General features: G+C 41.1%; 1 protein-coding gene across 2 annotated transcripts in view; it reads right to left on the reverse strand.

Moving 5' to 3' along the window:
* vps50 (VPS50 subunit of EARP/GARPII complex) overlaps window positions 1-24711 on the reverse strand; it is a 138808-nt gene that overhangs the window by 62435 nt on the left and 51662 nt on the right. For both annotated transcript variants that reach the window (XM_033042743.1, XM_033042751.1), the window contains 4 exons: window positions 23780-23878; window positions 20168-20308; window positions 10101-10233; window positions 6422-6513 (listed from right to left, as the gene is read on the reverse strand). In XM_033042743.1, coding sequence (XP_032898634.1) covers window positions 6422-6513; window positions 10101-10233; window positions 20168-20308; window positions 23780-23878 — 465 coding nt within the window. The remainder of the gene's footprint in view (window positions 1-6421; window positions 6514-10100; window positions 10234-20167; window positions 20309-23779; window positions 23879-24711) is intronic.

Consider the following 24711-nt stretch of genomic DNA (forward strand, 5'->3'; position numbering starts at 1 on the left):
GTTACAGAGAAAGGTTGAATAAGTTAGGTCTTTATTCTCTGGAGCGCAGAAGGTTAAGGGGGGACTTGATAGAGGTCTTTAAAATGATGAGAGGGATAGACAGAGTTGATGTGGACAAGCTTTTCCCTTTGAGAATAGGGAATATTCAAACAAGAGGACATTACTTCAGAATTAAGGGACAGAAGTTTAGGGGTAACATGAGGGGGAACTTCTTAACTCAGAGTGGTAGCGGTGTGGAATGAGCTTCCAGTGGAAGTGGTGGAGGCAGGTTCGTTGGTATCATTTAAAAATAAATTGGATAGGCATATGGATGAGAAGGGAATGGAGGGTTATGGTATGAGTGCAGGCAGGTGGGACTAAGGGAAAAAAGTTGTTCGGCACGGACTTGTAGGGCCGAGATGGCCTGTTTCCGTGCTGTAATTGTTATATGGTTATATGGCTATAAGAGGAATGGCGAGTATATATTGAGTGTTATATTTGAATGCAAGCAGTATACGGAACAAAGTTGATACCCTAATAGCGCAGTTAGATATTGGCAGGTACGACAATGACGACAGAGACGTGGCTGAAAGAGGATCAGAGCTAGGACTTGAATATCCAAGGTTACACGTCCCATTGAAAAGACAGATGGGTGGGCAAAGGGGGTGGGGTAGCTCAGCTGCAAAGGAATGAAATTCAGTTCTCAGCAAGGGGTGACAGAGGATCAGAAGATGTAGAATCCTTGTGGGTAGAGCTGAGAGACTGCAATGGTAAAAAGACCCTGATGGGTGTATATTTATAGGCCTATGAACAGAAGCCCGGAAGTACGGTACAAACAGAGGCATGAGGGAGGAGTTGGCTAAAGTTGATTGGAAAGGGACCATAGCAGGAATGATGATGAAACGGCATCAATACCTCCAAACGGCATCAATACCTCCAATTCGGAAGGCGCAGGAGGAAAGATTCTAAGGATAGAATGAGGTGACCTTTGCTGAAAAGGTAAGTAAAAAACAGCATAAAACTAAAAGAAAAGGCATATAATGTTGTCAAGATTAGTGAGAAGCTAGAGGATTGGGAATCTTTTAAAAACCAACAGAAGGTAATTACAAAGGAAATGCAGGAGAAAATAAGAAATATGAAGGAAAGCTGGCCTATATTATAAAAGGAGACAGCAAAAGCTTCTTCAGATATATAACAGTAAGAGTGAGGCAAGAGTGAATGTTGGACTACTGGAAAATGATCCTGGAGATAATTGGAATAAAGAAATGGCAAATGGATTGAATATGTTTTTTTCGTCAGTCTTCAGTGGAAGACATCAGCAGCTTGCCTGAAATTCAAGTCAGTCGGGAGAAGTTAGTCAAATTCAGATTCAGATTCAAACTTTATTGTCATTGTCAGTGTACAGTACAGAGACAACGAAAAGCAGTTAGCATCTCCCTAGAAGAGCGACAAAGAATATGAGCAATAAATACATATATTTACGTTCATACAGTCATAGTAGTGCAATTATTTTTTTCCTGGTGGAAGGAGTGTCCGGAGGAGGGGGTGATTGGTAATCACCGAGGTACAGTGTTGAGTAATGTAACAGCTGCAGGGAAGAAGCTGTTCCTGGACCTGCTGGTCCGGCAACGGAGAGACCTGTAGCGCCTCCCGGATGGTAGGAGGGTAAACAGTCTGTGGTTGGGGTGAGAGCAGTCCTTGACGATGCTGAGTGCCCTTCGCAGACAACGCTTGCTTTGGACTGACTCAAGAGAGGGGAGTGAGGAACCGGTGATGCGTTGGGCAATTTTCACCACCCTCTGCAGTGCTTTCCGGTCGGAGACAGAGCAGTTGCCATACCATACTGTGATACAGTTGGTAAGGATGCTCTCGATGGTGCAGCGGTAGAAGTTCACCAGAATCTGAGGAGACAGATGGACCTTCTTTAGTCTCCTCAGGAAGAAGAGACGCTGGTGAGCCTTCTTAACCAGAGTTGAGGGATTGTGGGTCCAGGAGAGTGGAGTGGCTATAACTAAAGAGAACGTGCTTGCGAAGCTGAAAGGTCCAAATGTGCATAAATCACCTGGACCAGATGGACTACACCCAGGGTTTTGAAAGATTGAGATTGTGGAGGCATTAGTTGTGATCTTTCAAGAATCACTAGAATCAGGTTCCAGAGGATTGGAAAATTGCAATTGTTGCTCCATTGCTCAAGAAGGGAGCGAGGTAAAGGAACTGCTTGGAGGTATTGATCATAATATGATTAGTTTTAATCTGCAATTTGAGAAGGAGAAGGTTAAATTAGAAATGTCAGTGATGCAGTTGAACAAAGGGAACTATGAAGGCATGAGAGGGGGTAGCTGGCCAAGGTAGACTGGAAAGGGATCCTAGCAGGAATGACAGGGGAGCAGCAATGGCTGGAATTTCTGGGCATAATCCGGAAGTCGCAGGATCATTTCATTCCAAAAAGGAAGGAAGATTCTAAGGGGAGTAGGAGGCAACCATGGCTGACAAGAGAAGTTAGGGATAGAATAAAACTAAAAGAAAAGATGTATAACACAGCAAAGAGTAGCCGGAAGCCAGAGGATTGGGAAACTTTCATAGGACAACAGAAGGAAACAAAACGGGCAATGCGGGCTGAAAAGATGAAGTATGAAGGGAAGCTGGCAGGAATGTAAAGGACCGTAAAAGCGTCTTTCGATATTTTAAGGAAAAAAAAGTCAAATGTGGGTCCCTTGAAGGCAGATTCGGGTGAAATTATTATACGTAACAAGGAAATGGCAGAAGAGTTGAACAGGTACTTCGGATCTGTCTTCACTAAGGAAGACACAAACAATCTCCAGGATGTACTGGAGGACAGAGGATCTAAGGGGGTAGAGGAACTGAAATACATTTTCATTAGCTGAGAAATAGTATTGGGTAGGCTAATGGGACTGAAGGATGATAAATCCCCTGGGCCTGATGGTCTGCATCCCAGGGTGCTCAGGGAGGTGGCTCTAGAAATAGTGGACGCATTGGTGATTATTTTCCAATGTTCGATCGATTCAGGATCCGTTCCTGTGGATTGGAGGATAGCTAACGTTATCCCACTTTTCAAGAAAGGAGCGAGAGAGAAAACTGGAAATTACAGACCAGTTAGCCTGACTTCGATGGTGGGAAAGATGCTGGAGTCAATTATTAAAGAGGTAATAATGGGGCATTTGGATAGCAGTAAAAGGATTAGTCCACGTCAACATGGATTTATGAAAGGGAAATCATGCTCGACTAATCTTCTGGAATTTTTAGAGCACATGGTATTGGGGGTAGGGTGTTGACATGGATAGAAAATTGTTTGGCAGACAGGAAGCAAAGAGTAGGAGTGAACGGATCCTTTTCAGAATGGCAGGCAGTGGCGAGTGGAGTGCATCAAGGCTCGGTGTTGGGGCAGCAACTGTTTACTGTTTACCATGATATTAATGATTTGGAAGAGGGAATTAGGAGCAACACTAGCAAGTTTGCGGATGACACAAAGCTGGGTGGCAGTGTGAACTGTGAAGAGGATGTTAGGAGGTTCCAGGGTGACCTGGACAGGTTGAGTGAGTGGGCAGATGTGTGGCAGATGCAGTATAACATAGATAATAAATGTCATGCAGTATAATATAGATAATAAATGTGAGGTTATCTACTTTGGCGGCAAAAAAAAGGGGGGCAGACTATTATCTCAATGGGGTTAGGTTAGGCAAGGGGGAGATGCTGCGAGACCTGGGCATCCTTGTACACCAGTCACTGAAAGTTGGCGTGCAGGTACAGCAGGCAGTGAAGAAAGCTAATGGAAAGTTGGCCTTCATAACAAGAGGATTTCACTATAGGAGTAAAAAGAGGTTCTTCAGCAGTTGTATAGGGCTCTGTTGAGACCACATCTGGAGTATTGTGTTCAGTTTTGGTCTTCGAATTTGAGGAAGGACATCCTTGTGATTGAGGCAGTGCAGCGTATGTTCACGAGATTGATCCCTGGGATGGTGGGACTGTCATATGAGGAAAGATTGAAAAGACTAGGTTTGTATTCACTGGAGTTTAGAAGGATGAGGGGAGATCTTATAGAAACATATAAAATTATAAAAGGACTGGACAAGCTAGATGCATGAAAAATGTTCCCAATGTTGGGCAAGTCCAGAACCAGGGGCCACAGTCTTAGAATAAAGGGGAAGCCATTTAAGACTGAGGTGAGAAAAAAACTTTTTCACCCAGAGAGTTGTGAATTTGTGGAATTTCCTGCCACAGAGGCCAGTGGAGACCAAATCACTGGATGGATTTAAGAGTTAGATAGAGCTCTAGGGGCTAGTGGAATCAAGGGATATGGGGAGAAGGCAGGCACGGGTTATTGATTGGGGACGATCAGCATGATCACGATGAATGGCGGTGCTGGCTCGACGGGCCGAATGGCCTCCTCCTGCACCTATTTTTTATGTTTCTATAAAAGGAGGAAAACTATAGGCAGGTTAGCTTCACTGGCTGGTAAGATTTTAGAGTCCATTACAAAGGATGAGGTTTCTGAGTACTTAGCAGCACATGATAAAATAGGCCCAAGTCAGCATGGTTTTGTGAAAGGGAGATCTTGCCTGACGAATCTGTTGGAATTCTTTGAGGAAGTAAATAGCAGGATAGATAAAGGACAGACAGTTGATGTGGTGTACCTGGATTTTTTAAATGCCTTTGATAAGGTGCCGCACGTGAGCTGCTATAGAAGGTGAGAGCCCGTGGTATTAGAGGGAAGATAATAGCATGGATAGAAGGTTCGCTGAATAGCAGAAGGCAAAGAGTGGGAATAAAGGGGGCTTTTCTGGTTGGCTGCCAGTGACTAGCAGTGTTCGGCAGGGGGTCCGTGCTGGGGCCACTACTTTTCAAGATGTATATCAATGATTTGGATGAGTAAAGGTATTTTGGTAGACTGGATCCAAAATTGACTTTGTGATAGGAAACAGATAGCAGTTTTCCGACTGGATGTCTGCAACCAGTGGTGTACCGCAGGGATCAGTGCTGGTACCTTTGTTGTTCAGCATAAAAAACTAATTTGGATTAAAATTCTGTGATCCACCAAAATAATTGTTTTCTGCTATCATGATGATTGGTGGAATTATATGTAACGAGAATTGTTGCCTAAGGATACAGAGCCTGAGATCAGCTGGAAAGTTGAGCAGAGCATTGACAGAATAATTTAATCCAGACAACGGTCAAGTTCTCCATTTTGGATCGTCTAATACTGCTGGACAAATACCGTAAACGACAGTGACCTTAGCAGCATTGATATGCAGAGGGACTTGGGTGCATGTTCATAGTTCTCTGAAAATGGTGACATGGGTGAAGAAAGCATTTAGATTGCTCGCCATTATAGGCAGGGGAATTGAGTACAAGTGTTGGGACATCATGTTGCAGTTGTATAAAACAATACTTAGTGACCTCAAAAATAGAAAGCATAAGGTAGCCTCGAACAGACGGTTAATCTTCTAAAGTGTTATAGAATGATGAGGGGCATGGATTGGGTAGATATTCATTGTTTATTTCCAAGGATAGAGGAGTCTAATTTAAGACAGGTTTTAGGCGAAAGGAATATTTAAAGGAGATCCGAGGGACAGGTTTCTCATAAAGAAGGTTGTGTTCTTATGGAACAAGTAGTCAGAGGTGGTGGTCGAAACAGGTACAGCTGCCGCTTTCAAATAGCTTTTGGATGGGTACATGACAGGTAAGGAACAATGCAGGAAAATGAGACAAATGTAGATCGGCATCTTGTCAGCATGGGTGAGTCGGGCTGAGGGGTCGGTTTCCATACTGTACAATTTTATGACTATATACAACTTTGTTGTCAAGTAACGTCTTCAAGACAGGCAGATTTAGAATGGCCCTTTTTAGTCTTGATGCATTTATATACTAAGCTCTGGTGCGTAAAGAAAGTGATATCCTTCATTTAATTAATGAGTAATAATGAAATGATGATCATTGTAATACATTTAGCTATTCATATGTAAATTAATAGGGAATGTAGAAAGTAAGAACAGTAATGTTTTCAGGGCCTTACAATCATTTAAAAAAAAAATTGTACCATAAGCCTCCCCATAGAGGCACCTCACTATAGCTCGAGTCCCACTCGTGCATTTTCAGAATGCCTTGTGTCAATCCGACCCCTGCAATAACCATTTTTTTCCCAAGCCAAGGTCTTTGCCGACCAATATCTAAAAAGTCATTAGTATTTAACAATTTTGTGGTCCTCCATAATCCTTCACTGAATTCCGAAATGAAAGTCAATTCATAGTTTAAAAAAAAGCCCAATTCATTTAGCATGAAGTTACATGCACTTTAAACATGAGATAAAGCAGTTTGCAGTCCATTAGAAAATGTAGTAACTTAGAAACCGAAATGAGATATTGTATTTTTAAATAAAAAGTTTCCAGATACCTCAAAAATAAAGCATTTAATAGGTTGTACAGACCTGCCAAATACGTGATAGACCATGTTCTAATTTCTTTTTTACATAACTTCGATTAAAGTTAGGATCATCTGTTTTTAGGTCACTATGGCCATCTGAAACAAAAAAAAGTCATTACTGTTCTTTTCCAATCTTATGATGGTCGTATTGAACTTTGTTTCTCCATCCATTTCAAGCATATGGTGCTATTGTCAGCAGCATATATAACCAGTGAATTTCTCAGTGTGATTCTAATGTCTTATGTATTTGCAACTACAGGAAATCTACTGTGAACACACAATTTTCACCAGGTAATGGAAATATTGTACTTACATGGATAGAAAAGGTTTCGAGAGATATGGGCCAGGCATGGTTAATGGGGCTATCTCGGATGGGGCATATTGGTGAATATGGAGGGTTGGGCCAAAGATCTTAGTTCTGTGCTGCGTGACTATGACTCCATCATACTATTCATTGCATTTTAATCACACAAAGAATCAGCTAAATTGGAAGTAATGAGATGAAAATAGATGGCATAAGTTAAATGAAATATAATTCACACCAGCCATAGTTTACTGTAACGTGTACCGAGGTACAGTGAAAAGCTTTGGTTATGTGTTATCAAGTCAGCGGAAGGACTGTACATGATTACAATCAAGCCATCCATAGTGAAAAGATACAGGATAAAGGAAATAGCGTTTAATGCAAGATAAAATCCAGTAAAGTCTGATTAAAAATAGTCGAAGGGTCTCCAATGAGGTAGATAGTAACTCTCTAGTTGGTGATAGGATGATTCAGTTGCCTGATAACAGCTAGAAAGAAACTGTCCTGAATATGGAGGTGTGCGTTTTTCTCTAGTCACCTTCTTTCCCTTAATGTACTTAGAAAATCACTTATGATTCCTCCTAATATTATCTGTCTGCTTTTTGCCCTCCTGATTTGCTGCTGCTCAGATCCCGAAACTCCTCCAGGGATACACTTGATCCTAGCTGCCTGTACCTGTCCCATGCCTCCTTCTTTTATAGAATGTGACTTTGTGGGTGGTCAACTGACAGATGTGACAAGTAATTCCAGCTCCAACCCAAGAACCACCAGACTATACATTCACTTTCCCATTTGGAGTTTGAACCCTTGGTAGCTTTAAGTGGTATTTAAGTGGTACATTTGAGCAGTGACACTTGTGGAAGCACATGTCTCATTCACTTATCCAACCGAGATTCAGACTGGAAATTGTATCCAAAATATCCTCAGCAGCAATGAGCACCTGCCAAGAAATTTTCTCGTCCACTTGACTTCCAACAGCTTGTGGCATTCTGTCTGTCCACTGCATATTCTTCCAGTCATCCCATAGCGCAAGAACAATCCTTTCTACCATGTGGGAAACAACATTTGGTATGGAAGCGTGAAGTACGCATAAACTCCTTCAATACCCCCCGCAAAACATTCTGCAGACATCTACAACGGGAACTTAAGGAATCATGCAAAGCCTGTGAAGTTGGAGCAATTAGAGACAATCAAAGATGATAGAAACGCATTGCTCTGTAATTGATGTATTTGTTTACTCATCATATTGCTCATACTGTTTAGTAGACAGGGGCGATCAACCTAATTAATATGCCAGCCGATCCAACTGGAGCTGGATGCACTCGGGGTGTGTGTGTGTGTGTGTGTGTGTGTGTGTGTGTGTGTGTGTGTGTGTGTGTGTGTGTGTGTGTGTGTGTGTGTGTGTGTGTGTGTGTGTGTCTGTGTGTGTGTCTGTGTGTGTGTCTGTGTGTGTGTCTGTGTGTGTGTCTGTGTGTGTGTCTGTGTGTGTGGACTTTTCATCTAGGCTGTGACACTGTTACTGCCTCCCAGGCTCAGTAAGGAAAGGTGGAGTCAGACAGAGCTATAGTGATAGGAGGCTCATTAATTGTGTGGGCAGCCAGAAGATTCCGTGCCCACAACCAAGACACTAGGACGGAGAGTTGTGCTGTCTTAGATCATATATATTATCAAAGAGGAGGTGTTGATGGTCTTAAAATGTATATATATCAACAGATGGAAGAAATTGCAGAGCCCCTTGCAGAGGTCTTTGTTTCCTCTTTAGCCACAGGCAAAGTTCTGTAAGACTGGAGGGTGGTTAAAGTTGCATCATTATGTTAGGGCATGGGCCAGCCAGGGTTTTATTGTTAAATGTATTGAGCTTTTTAAAAATCTGTTTATGTTATCTGTTTAGTACTCTGATTACAAACCTGCTGTGCTGCTGCAAGTAACAATTTAATTCTTGTGTGTTCTTACTTATAAGTAAACACTCTTTACTCTCTTGTCATTGTTTATTTTTTTAATTTCAGAGACAGATTTAAGCATGGCAGGAGTTCACTGCCTTGTGTCCATTTGATGGAAATCATCTATAATCTCACACCTCAATTGTCACTACTGTTCCAACTAAAATCACAAAATTATGCAAAGTAAAAATAAATTCTGCCTTTCTAAATATATTTACCAAAGCAGCAAGTTGCCTGGAGTAATTTCCCTGGCGTTTGCTAATTGACTGAAAAGGAACTAATAATTAGGATAGATGCAAGAATTTGTTTTTCCCAGCAACAACTTCAACTACTGTTAGTCCTTGATTATGTGCTACCCGTTTCTCTATTCACTTAAAATCCACAGAACGGTGTGGAATTGGCAATTGAAAAGAGAAAAGTAATAAAATTCTAATGTTTTAATTCTTAAACATCTTGAACCAAAGTAATATTATGTTTAAGGTACACAAAAATGCTGGAGAAACTCAGCGGGTGCAGCAGCATCTATGGAACGAAGGAAATAGGTAAAGTTTCGGGCCGAAACCCTTCTTCAGACTGATGTAGGGTGGGGGCGGGGAGAAGAAAGGGAAAAGGAGGAGGAGACAGCAAGAGCTAACAAAATTGGGAGAATTCAATGTTCATGCCCCCAGGATGCAGACTCCCCAAGCGGAATATGAGGTGCTGTTCCTCCAATTTCCGGTGTTGCTCACTCTGGCCATGGAGGAGACCCAGGACAGAGAGGTCGGATACGGAATGGGAGGGGGAGTTGAAGTGCTGAGCCAACTGGAGGTCAGGTTGGTTATTGCGGACCGAGCAGAGGTGTTCGGCGAAACGATCGCCAAGCCTACGCTTGGTCTCACCGATGTAGATCAGCTGACATCTTGAGCAGCGGATGCAATAGATGAGGTTGGAGGAGATGCAGGTGAACCTCTGTCGCACCTGGAACGACTGCTTGGGTCCTTGAATGGAGTCGAGGGGGGAGGTAAAGGGACAAGTGTTGCATCTCTTGCGGTTGAAAGGGAAAGTGCCCGGGGAGGGGGTGTATTATGTTTATATTACTCCTCAAGCAAAACGCTTTCTTGCCATTCATTGTAACTATTTATGTTTTAGTAGTGCTATCAGTTTGAAAATTGGGCAACCTCCATTCTATTAAAATTAAATATTAAAAAAATAATGCAACGCATTATTTTACGATGCAGGACATTGCTGCATTATCGACCATTCAAAAATGACAAGTAGACAAAATTGCTAGAGAAACTCAGCGGGTGAGGCAGCATCTATGGAGCGAAGGAATAGGTGACATTTAGGGTCAAGACCCTTCTTCAATGACATATCAGGTGACTGCAAAAAATTGGCTGATTTCATTTATTCCACCAGAGGCATTTATCTAACACATCTGAATTTGTTGTTCCATTCCCTACCAGATGCTGGAGTAGACTCTTCATTGTCATGCTCTTCATGCCATGACATGGTCCGATAGTAACTCAGCATGACTTCCCACAGGGCCTTACACAGATCGGAGAGACAGGGAATGTAGCTGTCTGGAGTTATATGCTGTTGGACAAAAAAAAAGATTGTGAGATTTCTTACAGGACAAACTAATGCGGAGATGAAGTTTAACATAATATTTAGCTGCTCCACAATTAGAACAGATATTATAAATCTTTTTTAAATGATATTCATTTTTTTGTCCTCAAAAATACACTTTATGAATAACCTGTTACTTCAAAACCTGTTTAAAACTTAAATGTTTTACAATTAATATAAACATCACATTTTCTGATACAGAATTCTTGTTTGATTCAAAACAAAAACAAAACTCAGTCATGGCCATTTGAAGCCAATGATGTCAGATCATATTTATTCCATCATATACATCAGTCTTAAACCTGGACAATGGATAATAGTCATATCCGATGGATAATAAAGACAGTTATTGAATATATTCCATTTTTAACCATATAACCATATAACAATTACAGCACGGAAACAGGCCATCATGGCCCTACAAGTCCGTGCCAAACAACTTTTTTCCCTTAGTCCCATCTGCCTGCACTCATACCATAACCCTCCATTCCCTTCTCATCCATATGCCTATCCAATTTATTTTTAAGTGATACCAACGAACCTGCCGCCACCACTTCCACTGGAAGCTCATTCCACACCGCTACCACTCTCTGAGTAAAGAAGTTCCCCCTCATGTTACCCCTAAACTTCTGTCCCTTAATTCTGAAGACGCAACGTAATTTATTTAGAAAATATAATGAGATTGGAGTTTCCACGTTGTTGAATTGCTGGCAATCAGGACACTAATTGTATTCATTTTGATATGTTCCTTCCCAAACCTCCTTTTCCTTACTTTAAAAAAATTACTGAAGGCAAAATTGCACTTGAAAAAGTACAATTGGACATCAATTTATAGTAGCTGCAATGCTTCAATCAAAAATAAGTTTTTAAACGTATATAAAATGTAAGTTGAGATTTAATTTTACATGAAATTAAAATAAAAAGATGAAAATTGGTTTTAATAATTTTAAATATATATTTTTAATTGGCATAAATCCACCACCTGCCTAATAAACATGTAAAACTATTTTGCCTTCATGTTTCATTCAATAGCTTTCCCAAAAAAGAATGAAGAGAAATTTCAATTAATTTGAAATTGTACCTATTTTCTTTCTCCTGAGAAGTGTCTTTTGGCAGGTTTACTTCATTGAAAGTGTTGCATAAATGATTTGTGGATAATGTTCCGACACACTAACTTCATTCTGTGTGTGGTCCAGAGGAATTCACATCTGTATCTATACGCAGCCAGGAAAATGAGCTACTTGTGGCCATGGTGAATACTAAATCATTCTACACACTTTATTTCAACATAATTGAATCGAACCAAATAAAAGTTTACTGCAATGAGTACCAACCGTGAGAAATTGGACAAATTGTATTCTGGCATAAACTTAAAATAGAAAAGATGAAGTTACCTAATCTCGCGTTCTGTTATGAGAGAAAATTCTTCTGAGTCATATGACCGAGAAGAATGTTCTCTCATAACAGAATGCGAGTTTATATAACTTCATCTATTCTATTTTTAAGTTTATGCCAATGTACCTCCACTTAGTTCCCAAATTGCACAAGTACGTAAATTAAACCCTGGCCACTCCCTCTTCTCCATTCTCCCATCAGGCAAAAGGTATAGAAGTGTGAAAACGCACACACCACCATATTCAGGAAGTTTCTACCCAGCTGTTATCAGGCAACTGAATCATCCTAGCATAACCAGAGAGCATTGCTGAACTACTATCTACCTCTTTGATGACCCTCGAACTATCCACGATTGGACTTTGCTGGCTTTACCTTGCACTAATCGTTATTCCCTTATCATGTACCTATACACTGTAAATGGATCGATTGTAATCATGTATTGTCTTTCTGCTGACTGGTGGGCACACAAAAGCTTTTCGCTGCACCTCTGTAGACGTGACAATAAATTAAACCTGAATTAATTTAGCTCTGTTTCCTTTCAGTGTTGCATTTATTAAAGTGAATAATGGTTGATTATTTCTGGCTGTAATTATTCAACTGAATTAACAAAGCACAATATTTAGGTCAATAACTGCTTCCTTAGAAGATTTGGAGTATTACCGAATACACAATTGAACGTCTACTGGTCTATCGTAGAGAGAACATGGACTGGTTGCATCACGGCCTAGTTCAGTAAATAGAAATCCAAGGAATGAAAGAGGCTGCAGAAAGTAGTAGACGGGTTAATCACAGGTATTGACCTCTCCACCATTGAAGGGATCTACAGGCCTCTAAAACAGCAGCTAATATCAAAGACCTACACCATCCTGGCCACGCTCTTATCTCACTGCTTCCATCAGGAGGAAGATACAAAATCCTGAGAACTGTAACCTCCAGATTCAAGAACAACTTCTTCCCAACAACCATCAGACTCTTGAGCACACTTGAACCTCTACAACCAAAACCCGATCTCAGCGACCATCTACTTTGTTTTGGTGGCACTACATACTTTGGCTTTTCACTACTATGGTCAGTATTACGGATTACCAAAAAATGATACTTAGTGCTGGAGTAACTCAGCGGGGCAGCACCATCTTTGGAGGGTGTGGATAGACGACATTTCGAGTCAAGACCCTTCTTTGGACTGATTGTAATGGTGACGAGAAAGCTGGAAGAGAGTGGGGATGGAACAGTCTGGCAAATGATAGGCGGATACAGGTGAGGGGGAGTTGATTGGCAGATGATTGGAAAAAGGCAGAGATGTTACCTCTTATTCATAAAACTGACCATTTCCCTATGGAAGCAGAGTACAGGTCTTTCCCCAGCTTATGAATGCCTGACTTATATAAGCCTGTGCATATGAATAAACATTTGGCCGACCCGCAGGATGGATCTAGCAGTTACTATGGGGCTGCAGGCATCTTCTTGGTATGCAACCTCATTTCTGACTTGAACAAATTTGGGTTCATTAGGAATGTGGAAGGGCATGCAGGAGAAACTGCAGGTGTTCTTAATAATGAGCTGAGAACTTGGCAAAGTAACAACACAAGAAAAAGTGTGAACTAAACAGTAGGAACAGCATACCCCATACCAAACAATTACCCTCTGGCCAATGGGCAGGAGTGAAGTCTGAAAGTTTTGTCCCAAAATGATGTTGGACAATTATGTAGAACAGTACAGCACAGGAACAGCCCCTTCGGTCCACAAAGTCGGTGCTGAACACAATGCCACGTTAATCTCTAACTGCTTTTGATACATATTCCTCAATTCCTTGTACACCCACTTACTTATCCAAAAGCCAATTAAATACCATGATCGCATCTGCCTCCACCATCACCCCTGGCATTATGTTCCAGGCATTCTTGGCATTGATTGGCAGATAGGTGGAGCAAGTGACAACGACTAGAGTTGAAAATGCGACAAAAGGATGGCAGATAAGGAGAGAAATGCTAAGCCAGAGGGATGGACATAATGGGGTGAATGTAAGTGGATAGCCGCCAGCCGCCAGCCCCCCACCCCAACAATATCCAAAAGTGTATAGACTTTCTAATCTTGTATCAACAATCATGGTATTGGAAACAAATGGCACTGTACAAATTGTTGAAGATACAAGGAACTGCAATAGTTGCATCCCAAGGGTCACAGCCCAAAACACCATCTGTTCATTCCCTCCACAGATGCTGCCTGACCCGCTGAGATATCCCACCACTTTGTATTTTGCTCAAATTGTTGAAGTTGCAGGCTGACATATCTCCAATTCCTGATTAACTTTATCTTAAAAGTGATGGTACAATAGTTGACGTGTTGTAAAATTTACCAATTTCATGAAAGTTTTCATCAGATTAAAAAGAAAATAGTGAATCTCCTTTATTCGAGAAGATGAACAGAAATCAGGACACAGCAGGCTGGCTAGCTTAATGTTTATCAACAAAATACTGTTGAGAAGATATTTTTAAAGATCTTATAACAAAGCATTTAGTAAAGCTCAATGTAATTAGGCAGTCATCGTAGGTTTGTCATATTTAATCAATACATTAGAGTCTTTATAATATGTTGTGGATAATGGGGAAATGGTATACTTGAATCACCTGAAGGCATTTGGTAAGATGCTGTATCAGAGGAAATCGGAGAATAAAAGCTCATGGTGTAGGAAATACCATGCTAGCCTGGATAGAAGATTAGCTGACTGGATAACAGGAAAGAGAGAATAGAAATGTACGATCATCTTAAAGCTGACAATTGTAACAAATGGTGTGCTGCAGCAATCAGTGCTTCTGCTTCAACTTTTTACAAAATGGAGTTATGTTGGCTAAAGTTTTTGCTCACAATAAGATCGAGGGAGCATAAAATAGCCACAGATTATGGACAGGTTAAATAAAAAAAAGGTGCAACCTGAAAAATTGAGTATTAAAGTATTAAAGAAAAATGTGAATTTTTTGATTTTGGATGGATTAATAAGGAAACAGATGATTCAAAGGGAAAGAAATTGCAGATGATTCAAAGGGAAAGAAAGAAGAGCTGATACGTAGAGGGATCAGGGTCACTTAATGTATGATTTGCAAAAGACTAGTCTGCAGTTACAAGTAATTAGGAAAGGTAATACTGCGGTATCAATTATTGACTGGGAATTTAACGTGAAGTTAGGGAGTCATACTTCAGTTACATAAGACATTGATAAGTCTATATCTGGAGTATTGTGTATAGTTATATTTTCCCTTCAGGAAAAATGTTAAGGCTGAACTGCAGAGAACATTTCATAGACTAATACCTGAAATTTAAAAAAATGTCTTACGAGGAAAGACTGAACAGGTTAGGTTTGTATCTGCAGGAGTTCAGAAGGATGAAAGAAACTTGATTGAAACATATGATCTCAAGGGATCTTGACAAGGTGGCTGAGGAGAGGACATTTCTTCTTGTGGGATTATAAACAATCAGGGATTAGTATTTCAAAAAAGAGGTCACATATTTCAGATAGACATTCTTTTCCCTGAGGATTGAAAATCTTCAGATGTCCTTCTGCAAAGGCTGTGAAATCAGTGTCTTCGAATATTTTTAAAGGTAGACAGATTCTTAATTAGTAGTCAGATGATAGGAAGGTGAAGTTGAGTCAATCATGTTAAATATCATTTATTAAATGAAGAACAATTGAAGGGCCACATGGCCTGATCCTGTCAATTAACATTTATGTTTGCAAGTACAGGTACACAACCTTTTATCCGAAAGCCTTGGGACCAGACACTTCTCGGATTTCGGAATTTTTCGGATTTCGAAATGGAAGATTTTTAGCGTAGATTAGGTAGGTAGCGCGGGCGGCTTGAAAAGTCTGGAGCGGCTGCCTCCTCCCCGGAGACCGGGGAATCATTGTAAATCATTGCTTAAATGTTAGTCAGTTAGTTTGGAGGGATTTTATGTGGAGGGGGGGGTGAAGGGGGAAACTTTAATTCTTAGTCCCCCACCTGGTCGGAGAGGCGGGGAGCGGGCAATGCCTTACCGGGTCGCCGTGCAGTAAGCTCCGGAGCGCTGTGGTCGCCGACTCCCAACATCGTGGAGTTGGGGCTGCGGGCGTCCAGCCGCGGGCGGCGCCGGTTGGAGCTCCGACCCCGGCGAACTCTACCCCTGGCTGCGCGGCGCTCCAAATCCAGCGCGGCCCGCGGCCGGACGCCCGCAGCCCCAGCTCCGCGATGTTGGGAGTCGGCGGCGGCCACAGCGCTGGGATACCAGCGGGGAGCGGGCAATGCCTTACCGGGTCGCCGTGCGGTAAGCTCCGGAGCGCTGTGGCCGCCGACTCCCAACATCGCGGAGCTGGGGCTGCGGGCGTCCGGCCGCAGGAGGCGCTGGATTTGGAGCGCCGCGCAGCCAGGGGTAGAGTTGCCGAGGTCGGAGCTACAACCGGCGCCGCCCGCGGCTGGACGCCCGCAGCCCCAGCTCCGCGATGTTGGGAGTCGGCGGCCACAGCGCTCCGGAGCTTACTGCAGTTTCCTCCCACACTCAAGATGTACAGGTTTGTAGGTTAATTGGCTTGGTATAAGTGTAAATTGTCCCTAGTGTTAATGTGCGGGGATCGCTGATCGATGCAAACTCGGTGGGCCGAAGGGCCTGTTTCCGTGCTGTATCTCTAAACTAAACAAGTACAGCATAATGCAAAGAGAATAACAACGTTAGTGTTATAAATAGAGCATAGATCTGTTTTAAAGTGCAAGGGCTACAATGAGGTAGGTTGGGAGTTTGGGACTACACCCTTATTTCTGAGAGGACTATTAAATAGTCTGATAACAGAGGGGAAGGAGCTGTTCCTGAACCTGGTGTTCCGTGCTTTCAAGCTTTTGTATCTTCGGCCCGACGGGAGAAGGGAGAAGAGTGTAAGGATTCCAACATTAAAATCTTGCTACAATGAAGGAATTCCAAGTCACGATGATGGGAATATGCAAGTTCACATCCATCTGCTACTCTTATCCTCGTTGGTGATAGGAATTGTGGATTTGGGGGAGCTGTCACTGTAGCCTTGAGCAATCAGTGAGCTTATACACATATTCACTGTACACACAAAGCTCCTGTGATGGAGCAAGTGAATGTGGTGCAGTGCTGGGTCAATCAATAGGGTTGCTTTGCACATGAAGATGACAAGAAATTAAAGCAGGGCCAGGCTACTCAGACTCTCATGCATGTTCCACAACTCAATAAGATCTTTGCTAATGTCTACCTCCAAGTCACTTTCCTGTAGTAACCACATATCTTTGGATAATCAAAGGTTTACCAATCTCCGACTCAAATACTCACAGCAACAGGGCAGAGGATTCCAAAGATTTGAGATCCAATTGATTCTCTTTTATCCATCCTAAATAATCAACACCTGATTTTGAGACTGCAACCTCTGAGTCTCAGCATCCAAGCCAATTAAACAACTCCACATCTACTGTCAATTCACATGATTAAATAAAATCATTTTTTATTCTTGAACTGTAGAGAAGGCCCAATCTGCTTAACGTTTGCTTGCATGATAATCTAGCTAGCCTTTTTTCTGGGTGCTCCAGTTTCCTCCCACACTCCAAAAATGTACAGGTTTGTTGGTTAATTGGTTTTGGTAAAAGTCAAAATTATATCTAGTGTGTAGGATAGTGCTCGCGTACGGGGTGATCGCTGGTCCGCGTGGACCCGGTGGACCCGTTTCCTCGCTGTATCTCTAAAGTCTAAAACCACAGGGTCTTCCTGAACACCAAGGACTTTCCATCTTTGGTGTTCATTCAAGACTGAAATTAAGTCTAAAATTCGCAATTTCATGACAATAACGTGAGCCTTACCTAGACTCAAAAGCAAGAATCTTTGAGGTTTTTAGCAAAGAAAAGCATCGGCTATTCTCTTATTTTCCTCCCTCCTAACTAGTCATGAAACTACCACAAAACAGTCAATCACCCCAAATTTTCATCAGTATCTTTTGGCCATGACTTAACTTGTCTTCTTTTCATTAGAAATGCCACAGGCGCCCCCCCATGGACAAGCTCAAGGCAGCATGGGAGGAAGACTAGGGCTTCTCTCTCTCGGAAGATACCTGGAGTTCCATTCTTAAACTGGTTAACTCCACCTCTCTATGTGCTCGTCACTGCCTGATCCAATTCAAAGTGGTACATAGGGCTCATATCTCAAAAGCCAAATTATCTACTATCTACCCTGAGGTTAGTCCATTCTGTGTTAAATGTAAAATTTCTGGAGCCTCTCTTATCCATATGTATTGGTCATGCCCCAGCCTTAACAAGTTCTGGCTAGAGGTCTTTCATACAATATCCCAGGTGTTTAACATCAAATTGGAACCAAAGCCTCTAATTGCTCTTTTTGTGGTCACTGGTGAGGAGGTTAGATTAACTGTAGATAAACGCCGCACTATATCTTTTGCTTCTCTTCTGGCTCAGCGAACAATCCTGCTCAGGTGGACGGATCCTACCCTGCCCACTCATACACAATGGCTGACAGATATTATGTCCTGCCTAAAGCTCGAGAAAATCAGGTACTCACTTCAACATTCAAATGGAAGATTTCAGAAAGCTTGGGGACCTTTTTTAAATGCATTCTACTTTATAAATACTTGATCATCAAGTACAGTTTAACAGCTTAACAGTCTACCCATTCATTTATCGTGGATTATTGTTGTGACAGGCTGATATATGCATATGTTCACTGGCAGGGATTATTTTTGGTATCTCGTTTTTCTTTTATTGTTGTTGTCTTGTTATATGTTGCCATAAGTTGTTTTTTATTTATTCTTTTCGTACACTCTGTCTGTAACAAATGGACAACTTTGCACTTTGTTATGGCCTGAAAACTAAATTTAAAAGATTTTGATTTAAAAAGAAATGCCACCGGATAACAAGTTCTCACCATTCATTTAGTAAAATTCAAAAGGTTTGTTTGGTCTTGAAATCTTAGAAGCATACATAATTGCATTTAAAACCCTTCAGGATGGCTGTCCAGTCAAAGTAGCAAACCTTTGGTATATACTGGCTTGACATGTTTCAAATTGTCTTCTCACAGATTAGAATCAGAGCGGAATTACACCCTGCTAGCCTTAAAACCAATGTGGTGATGTGTCAAAAAAGGGCAATTTTATATTGAAAGGTTTAAAACTAATGTGCTACTACCAGATGATAGGAATTGCATTATCAGACTCCATAAAGCTGAGCACGTATTCCGGCTGCCTGCCAATTTCATCCAGATCCTTCCCTGTAATAACCATTACCTACTGTAACTATCTTGGAAATGAACAGGGAATGAAAAGAACAGCACAAATCAAAACTCTGGTTATTTGTTGAAATGCAATCAAATGCAACTTTCATTTAGGAAGTAGAAAAGGTCTGCATAGTTCAACGATTCCTCTGGTAATAAATACAATTTATTGGCTTTGCTATCAATATTACAACAAACCCCAAAATAAACATTTTAAATCATTAAGATTATATTGGGGAAGGGCATGCTATTTCAAGTTAGCCTAGAAAAAAAACTGGCGACCTGCTGCTCTGCTAATTGCTACTCTAATGCAGTAAGTTACATACTATTACATACATCCTACGTCACGCCGTCAAGGGGACAGTGAGCTCCACGAGGATGACGGTTTAACCGTCGCAGAGCGAGAGAGCACCTGAGGGGACGGAGGATCGAGGATGGAGCGGGGAGAGAGGGCGGCAGGGAGAGAGCCGAGGATGGGGAGAGAGGAGAGCGGATAGACCGAGAACAATGGCCTCTACATGTCGGAGACAGAGGCAAGGTCCAGTGAAAGGCCACAGAGAACATTTGAGCAAAAGATGCAGTGAGACAATTTTTGCTGTCGTAGGTTGTCATAGGTGGTGTCGTAGGTTGTTGGAGGTGCTGCCGTAGGTTGTCACCAGGTGTCATAGGTGAATTCCATTAAAACTAGTCCCTGGCAGTCGCCTAAAGAGTTGCCTAAGTGGGACAGGCCCTTAACTTGTAGAGGTTTGATTACTGCAGTGAGATATAATGTTACAACAATACAAGTAATCAATTAATTGCCATAAAAAAACTGACAATGCTGTGTAGAAGGAGAACCAGAGATAGCATTTCAGGTTTTGATCACTCACTTTTCTACATATGCTGCCTGACCTGGTGTGTGCTCAGTATTTCGCTTTCTTTAATATTTTTAATATTTCTAGTGTTTTGGAGGATTTTAAAAAAAAAATTTTTTTAATTGATTTTCAATAAATCACCACCATTCCCCCAGTCTTGATTCTGCATATACAATCTAGATTCCTGTGTACATTTTTATAAACAATTTGAGAAAGTAAGATTATTCTGTGATGGTGTTAAAAATTAAAATACTGTTAAAAGTATTCAGTCTGAATTGCTTCTTTGGAGGTTCAGTATTTATTTTACTGTTCTACAAATCACTTTCATCCGGAAATAATTTTAACCTAATCATGCAAATTTTCATCTGCAAGCAACGTGAAATTAAGAAAATACATACCGTACAAAGGTCTCTGTATTGGAGTTTCTGAAACTTAGTGTCAGAATTTCCCGCACACAATTCCACATATCCAAGAACAACCTGAAACACCGTGTTATGAATTGCCTGAGTGAAGTGCATATGTAATTGATCCATTGCAGTCTGCAAAAGAGTTTTAAAAATAAGTCATTTTTTTTAAAGACATACAAACCACAATCAGTGACAGCCTGATAATGAATTAACTTTTGAGGAAGTATTTTTAAATGAAAGCATCTTATTCTTAAAATGACTTTAGAAGCATGCTGATGATAGAAACTATTCTAAATTCTACATATGGTATGCAATTTACATTTTCTATAATCAAGGAACAGTCTAATGTACAGAAACAAAGAAAACAGGAGTAACCATTCAGCCCTTTGAGACTGCTCCACCATTCAATGTGATCATGGCATCCTGCTTTCCCCCCCAAATCTCTTCAGCATAAGTACTGTATTTAACTCCTTCCTCAATACGATCTCTCCTCTGTGTCTCGGAATTCCACAAATTTACCAGTTTTTGAGTGAAGACATTTTTCTGCATTTCAGTTATAAATGGCTTACACCACAGCTTTAGATTGTGAACCCGAGTTCCTGACTAGATCATCAGTTATGTCATCCCTACATTTAGTCTGTCCAGTCCTGTCAATATTTTTAAAAGGCTTAATGAGGACATCTCTCATTCTTTTGAATTGCATAAAGGCAATAGACATGGTCTCTCTTTGTGGACCTTCGTTGCACCTCTTTAGTCCGAACAATCTACCTCAGATAAAGAGATCAAAATTGCACACAACACTCAAATTGCTTTCAGGTGATTTATTGCAAACAATGTCCTTGTTGACACAGGGTATTAGGTCATGTGGATACAAAGTGCAGGAGTAATTCAACAGGTCAGGCAGCATCTCTGCTTGGTTAAATGTGTATTATAAGATTACAGGGCAAAATATTCTAAGCAATATTAATCTCAATTGCTCTGTTCTAGTTGGAATGTCAAGAACTATAAACTACTTCACTGCCATTTGAATGTTTCTAAGCAAAAGGAAGACTGTAAATGATCAGGTTTACGACACAGTGAATACCTTTGTTCAACAATATACTTCCTGTTCTAGCAATAGGCACTACAACTGTACTATACAATACTGTGTCGACATGATCAGGTGCCAGATGGAATACCTGCCACTTGCCTGCATGAGTAAAGTACCAACTCACAAGAAGCTTAGCCTCATTTAGGATAAAAGAACACCTCGGAATTGCTGGGAACCCCAAACATTCATCATCTCTAATGAGTAACACTCTGAATCCTGAAAATGCACTGCAATTACTTACACAAGCTGCTCTGACAGCACACCCCAAACCCACAACCTGTACCACCACAGAGAACAAGGGTAGGTGGCAAGAGCAACAGCACCTGCAGATCCAAGTAATATAATTTTCCTTCTGGAAATCTATCACCAGCAGTGCTGTACCTTTCTCACGACATTTGACAAACCTCTAGACAGCATTTGAATCGCCAAGACATAGTAGGCTACGGACCAAGTGCTGGCATGGAGGATCAAAATGCCTGTACGATAAGCGTCTGCTTATCATTCTCTGCTCATGGGGAACAAGGATGGGCAATAAGTGCTAGCCTGAAAAGTGATATCCAGTGGCCAAAAATATGAGTAAATAAATGAATGAAATTCTAGTTTGAGTACTGTTTCATCTACAAAAAATGCGAAAAAATGACATGATTTCCTTATTATGGCACTTTTGTCTGCCCCTCATTCTTATTTTGTACCTACTTCTAACCCTCCACACTGGCTAAATCAGTTCTAATAACACGTCAGAAGAAGGATCCTGACCCAAAACCTCCAAAACTGAGTTTTGGTCAAGATATCAGCATCTGCGATTCCTTGCATCTCCAGTCTTATAAATCTGTTATAATAACATAAGAAAATAAGAGAGGGAGGAGACCACTCAGCCCCTCAATCCAATCTTACCATTCAATTGAATCATGACCAATCTGCTCCAGGCTTCATCTACTCTTCTGCATTAGTTCCCCGTTTCCCCTCATTCCCTGATCTTTCAAAAATGTATCTATTCTTCTCCAAATACCCCCAAAGAGCCAGCCTCCATCACCAACTCAGAACTCAGATTCACCAGGTAATCATATAACTTGATATTATTCAAGATTCTCCCACTCATGGCAACATTTCAACATCTAACCCATCATCAATAAGATCACCCACATTCTTCTAAATTCTGAAGAATACGTAGCCAAATTCTGATAATCCTCTATCCAATCCTTTACAAGCTCTGACAGCTAGCATCAATTTAATCAGATGCAAATTTTCTTGCTCCCATTAACACGCCAGGACTCCGGTTCCCATGCTCGCTTTAAACTAACTGTGCCCCGTTTCCTGCACTCTTTTTTAAATCATCAGGTTTATTATGCTCCTGCTTAGCATCTAAAATAGGTGAGTTGGACTAGTAGAGTATTAATTGGAACAACATCCAACAGTCTGGAAAATCTACCAATCCCAGGAGTTCTACTACAGATCTAATTATTTTAAATGCTTATGATAATTCACATTCCTACACTGGGAATAGAGCTTGTGAAACTATCAATATTGAGACAATCAATAGACATGGGTTGATATAGGAAACTGACAAAAACAAAAGATCAGTCATGATCTTCTATCCTGCTTCAATTTCTTATATTGTGATCAAGGAAATTCAAGTGTTTAATGATTATAGTGAAACCTCACTTACTACCAAAATTTACTATTATTTTAAGGTGCACAAATAGTCCGGGCTAAAATTCAAATATTGCTTCAGCAAAATAAATCCGGAGAAAACTGCAGGCCCTTTTCTGAAATAGACACATGATATGTGGTGGTTAAAAAATTACTCTTGCCATAACACATTATTTCAGTCAACTGAATCGGCCACCGCGAGCGGTGCTGACTCTAACATCGCAGAGTCCTGGGACCCCTTGCCGGGGGTCGCCAGTGTTGAATCTCCGCCCAGCTCAGCCTTTGGACTCCAGTTAGAAGTCCTTCGGATACTCCAAGCCGCTGAGTGTGTTCTTCCGTTCCGACGCCGGAGCTCCGATCAGCCCGGCGAGAGGGCCTGACCATCGCGCAGCCATGGCGGCGACTGCGGAGGGCTCAAAGGCCCCGACCACGGGTGAACAAAGAGGAAGAAGACAGAACTTTATTGCCTTGCCTCACAGTGGGAAACATTGATTCCGCTGTGTGGGGATGTTCATATTAAATTCTATTGTATATTGTGTTCTTTTTATTCCTATGGCTGTACGGTAACTCAAATCTCACTGGTACCAATTGGTGCATGTGACAACTGTAATTTGAACTTGAATCATTTCATTCAACCTCGGCACCCAAACACAACTCATTAAAGGATACCTTAATTTAAAGTATATGGTTATAAAGTTTAACCAGGTAAGAGTGAAAAATTGTTTCATTTTTAAACAAGTGGCATCGTAGGAAATTTTACAAGACATCACAAATTTCAATACATTGAATTATCTGATGCAAGGTGATAAAAGTGAAATAAATGATACAACATATTTTGTTATATGTGAACACTGCAACATTACCTGCGTTTTTCCCAGTAGTCTATATGCAAGTTGGACTTTGGTATAATGACCAACTTCAAAGTGCTTGCAGGTTTTTGACAATGCTACATCTAATTGTTCCTAAATTAAAAATATATTAAATATTAAATTAAATATATTCAATAAAACAGGAAAACAATGAACAACACAGTTTATGCATAATTCAGCTAGGTAGTTTAAAAATATTAGGTAGAAATTACATTTAAGTATTCAATTGCATAGAAAATGATTTGCTAAACACTTAACATAGAAACATAGAAAATAGGTGCAGGAGGAGGCCATTCGGCCCTTCGGGCCAGCACCGCCACTCATTGTGATCATGGCTGATCGTCCCCCATCAATAACCCGTGCCTGCCTTATCCCCATATCCCCTGACTTCACTAGCCCCTAGAGCTCTATCTAACTCTCTCTTAAATCCATCCAGTGACTTGGCCTCCACTTCCCTCTGTGGCAGGGAATTCCATAAATTCACAACTCTCTGGGTGAAAACGTTTTTTCTCACCTCAGTCTTAAATGACCTCCCCTTTATTCTAAGATGGTGGCCCCTGTTTCTGGACTCGCCCAACATTGGGAAAATGTTTCTTGCATCTAGCTTGTCCAGTCCTTTTATAATTTTATATGTTTCTATAAGATCCCTCCTCATCCTTCTAAACTCCAGTGAATACAAGCCTAGTCTTTTTAATCTTTCCTCATATGACAGTCCTGCCATCCCAGGGATCAATCTCATGAACCTACGCTGCACTGCCTCAATCACAAGGATGTCCTTCCTCAAATTAGGAGACCAAAAATGTACACAATATTCCAGATGTGGTCTCACCAGAGCCCTATACAACTGCAGAAGAACCTCTCTACTCCTATACTGAAATCCTCTTGTTATGGAAGGCCAACATTCCATTAGCTTTCTTCACTGCCTG

Source organism: Amblyraja radiata, chromosome 2, assembly GCF_010909765.2.
Source record: "Amblyraja radiata isolate CabotCenter1 chromosome 2, sAmbRad1.1.pri, whole genome shotgun sequence".
Taxonomy (NCBI): Eukaryota; Metazoa; Chordata; class Chondrichthyes; order Rajiformes; family Rajidae; genus Amblyraja; species Amblyraja radiata.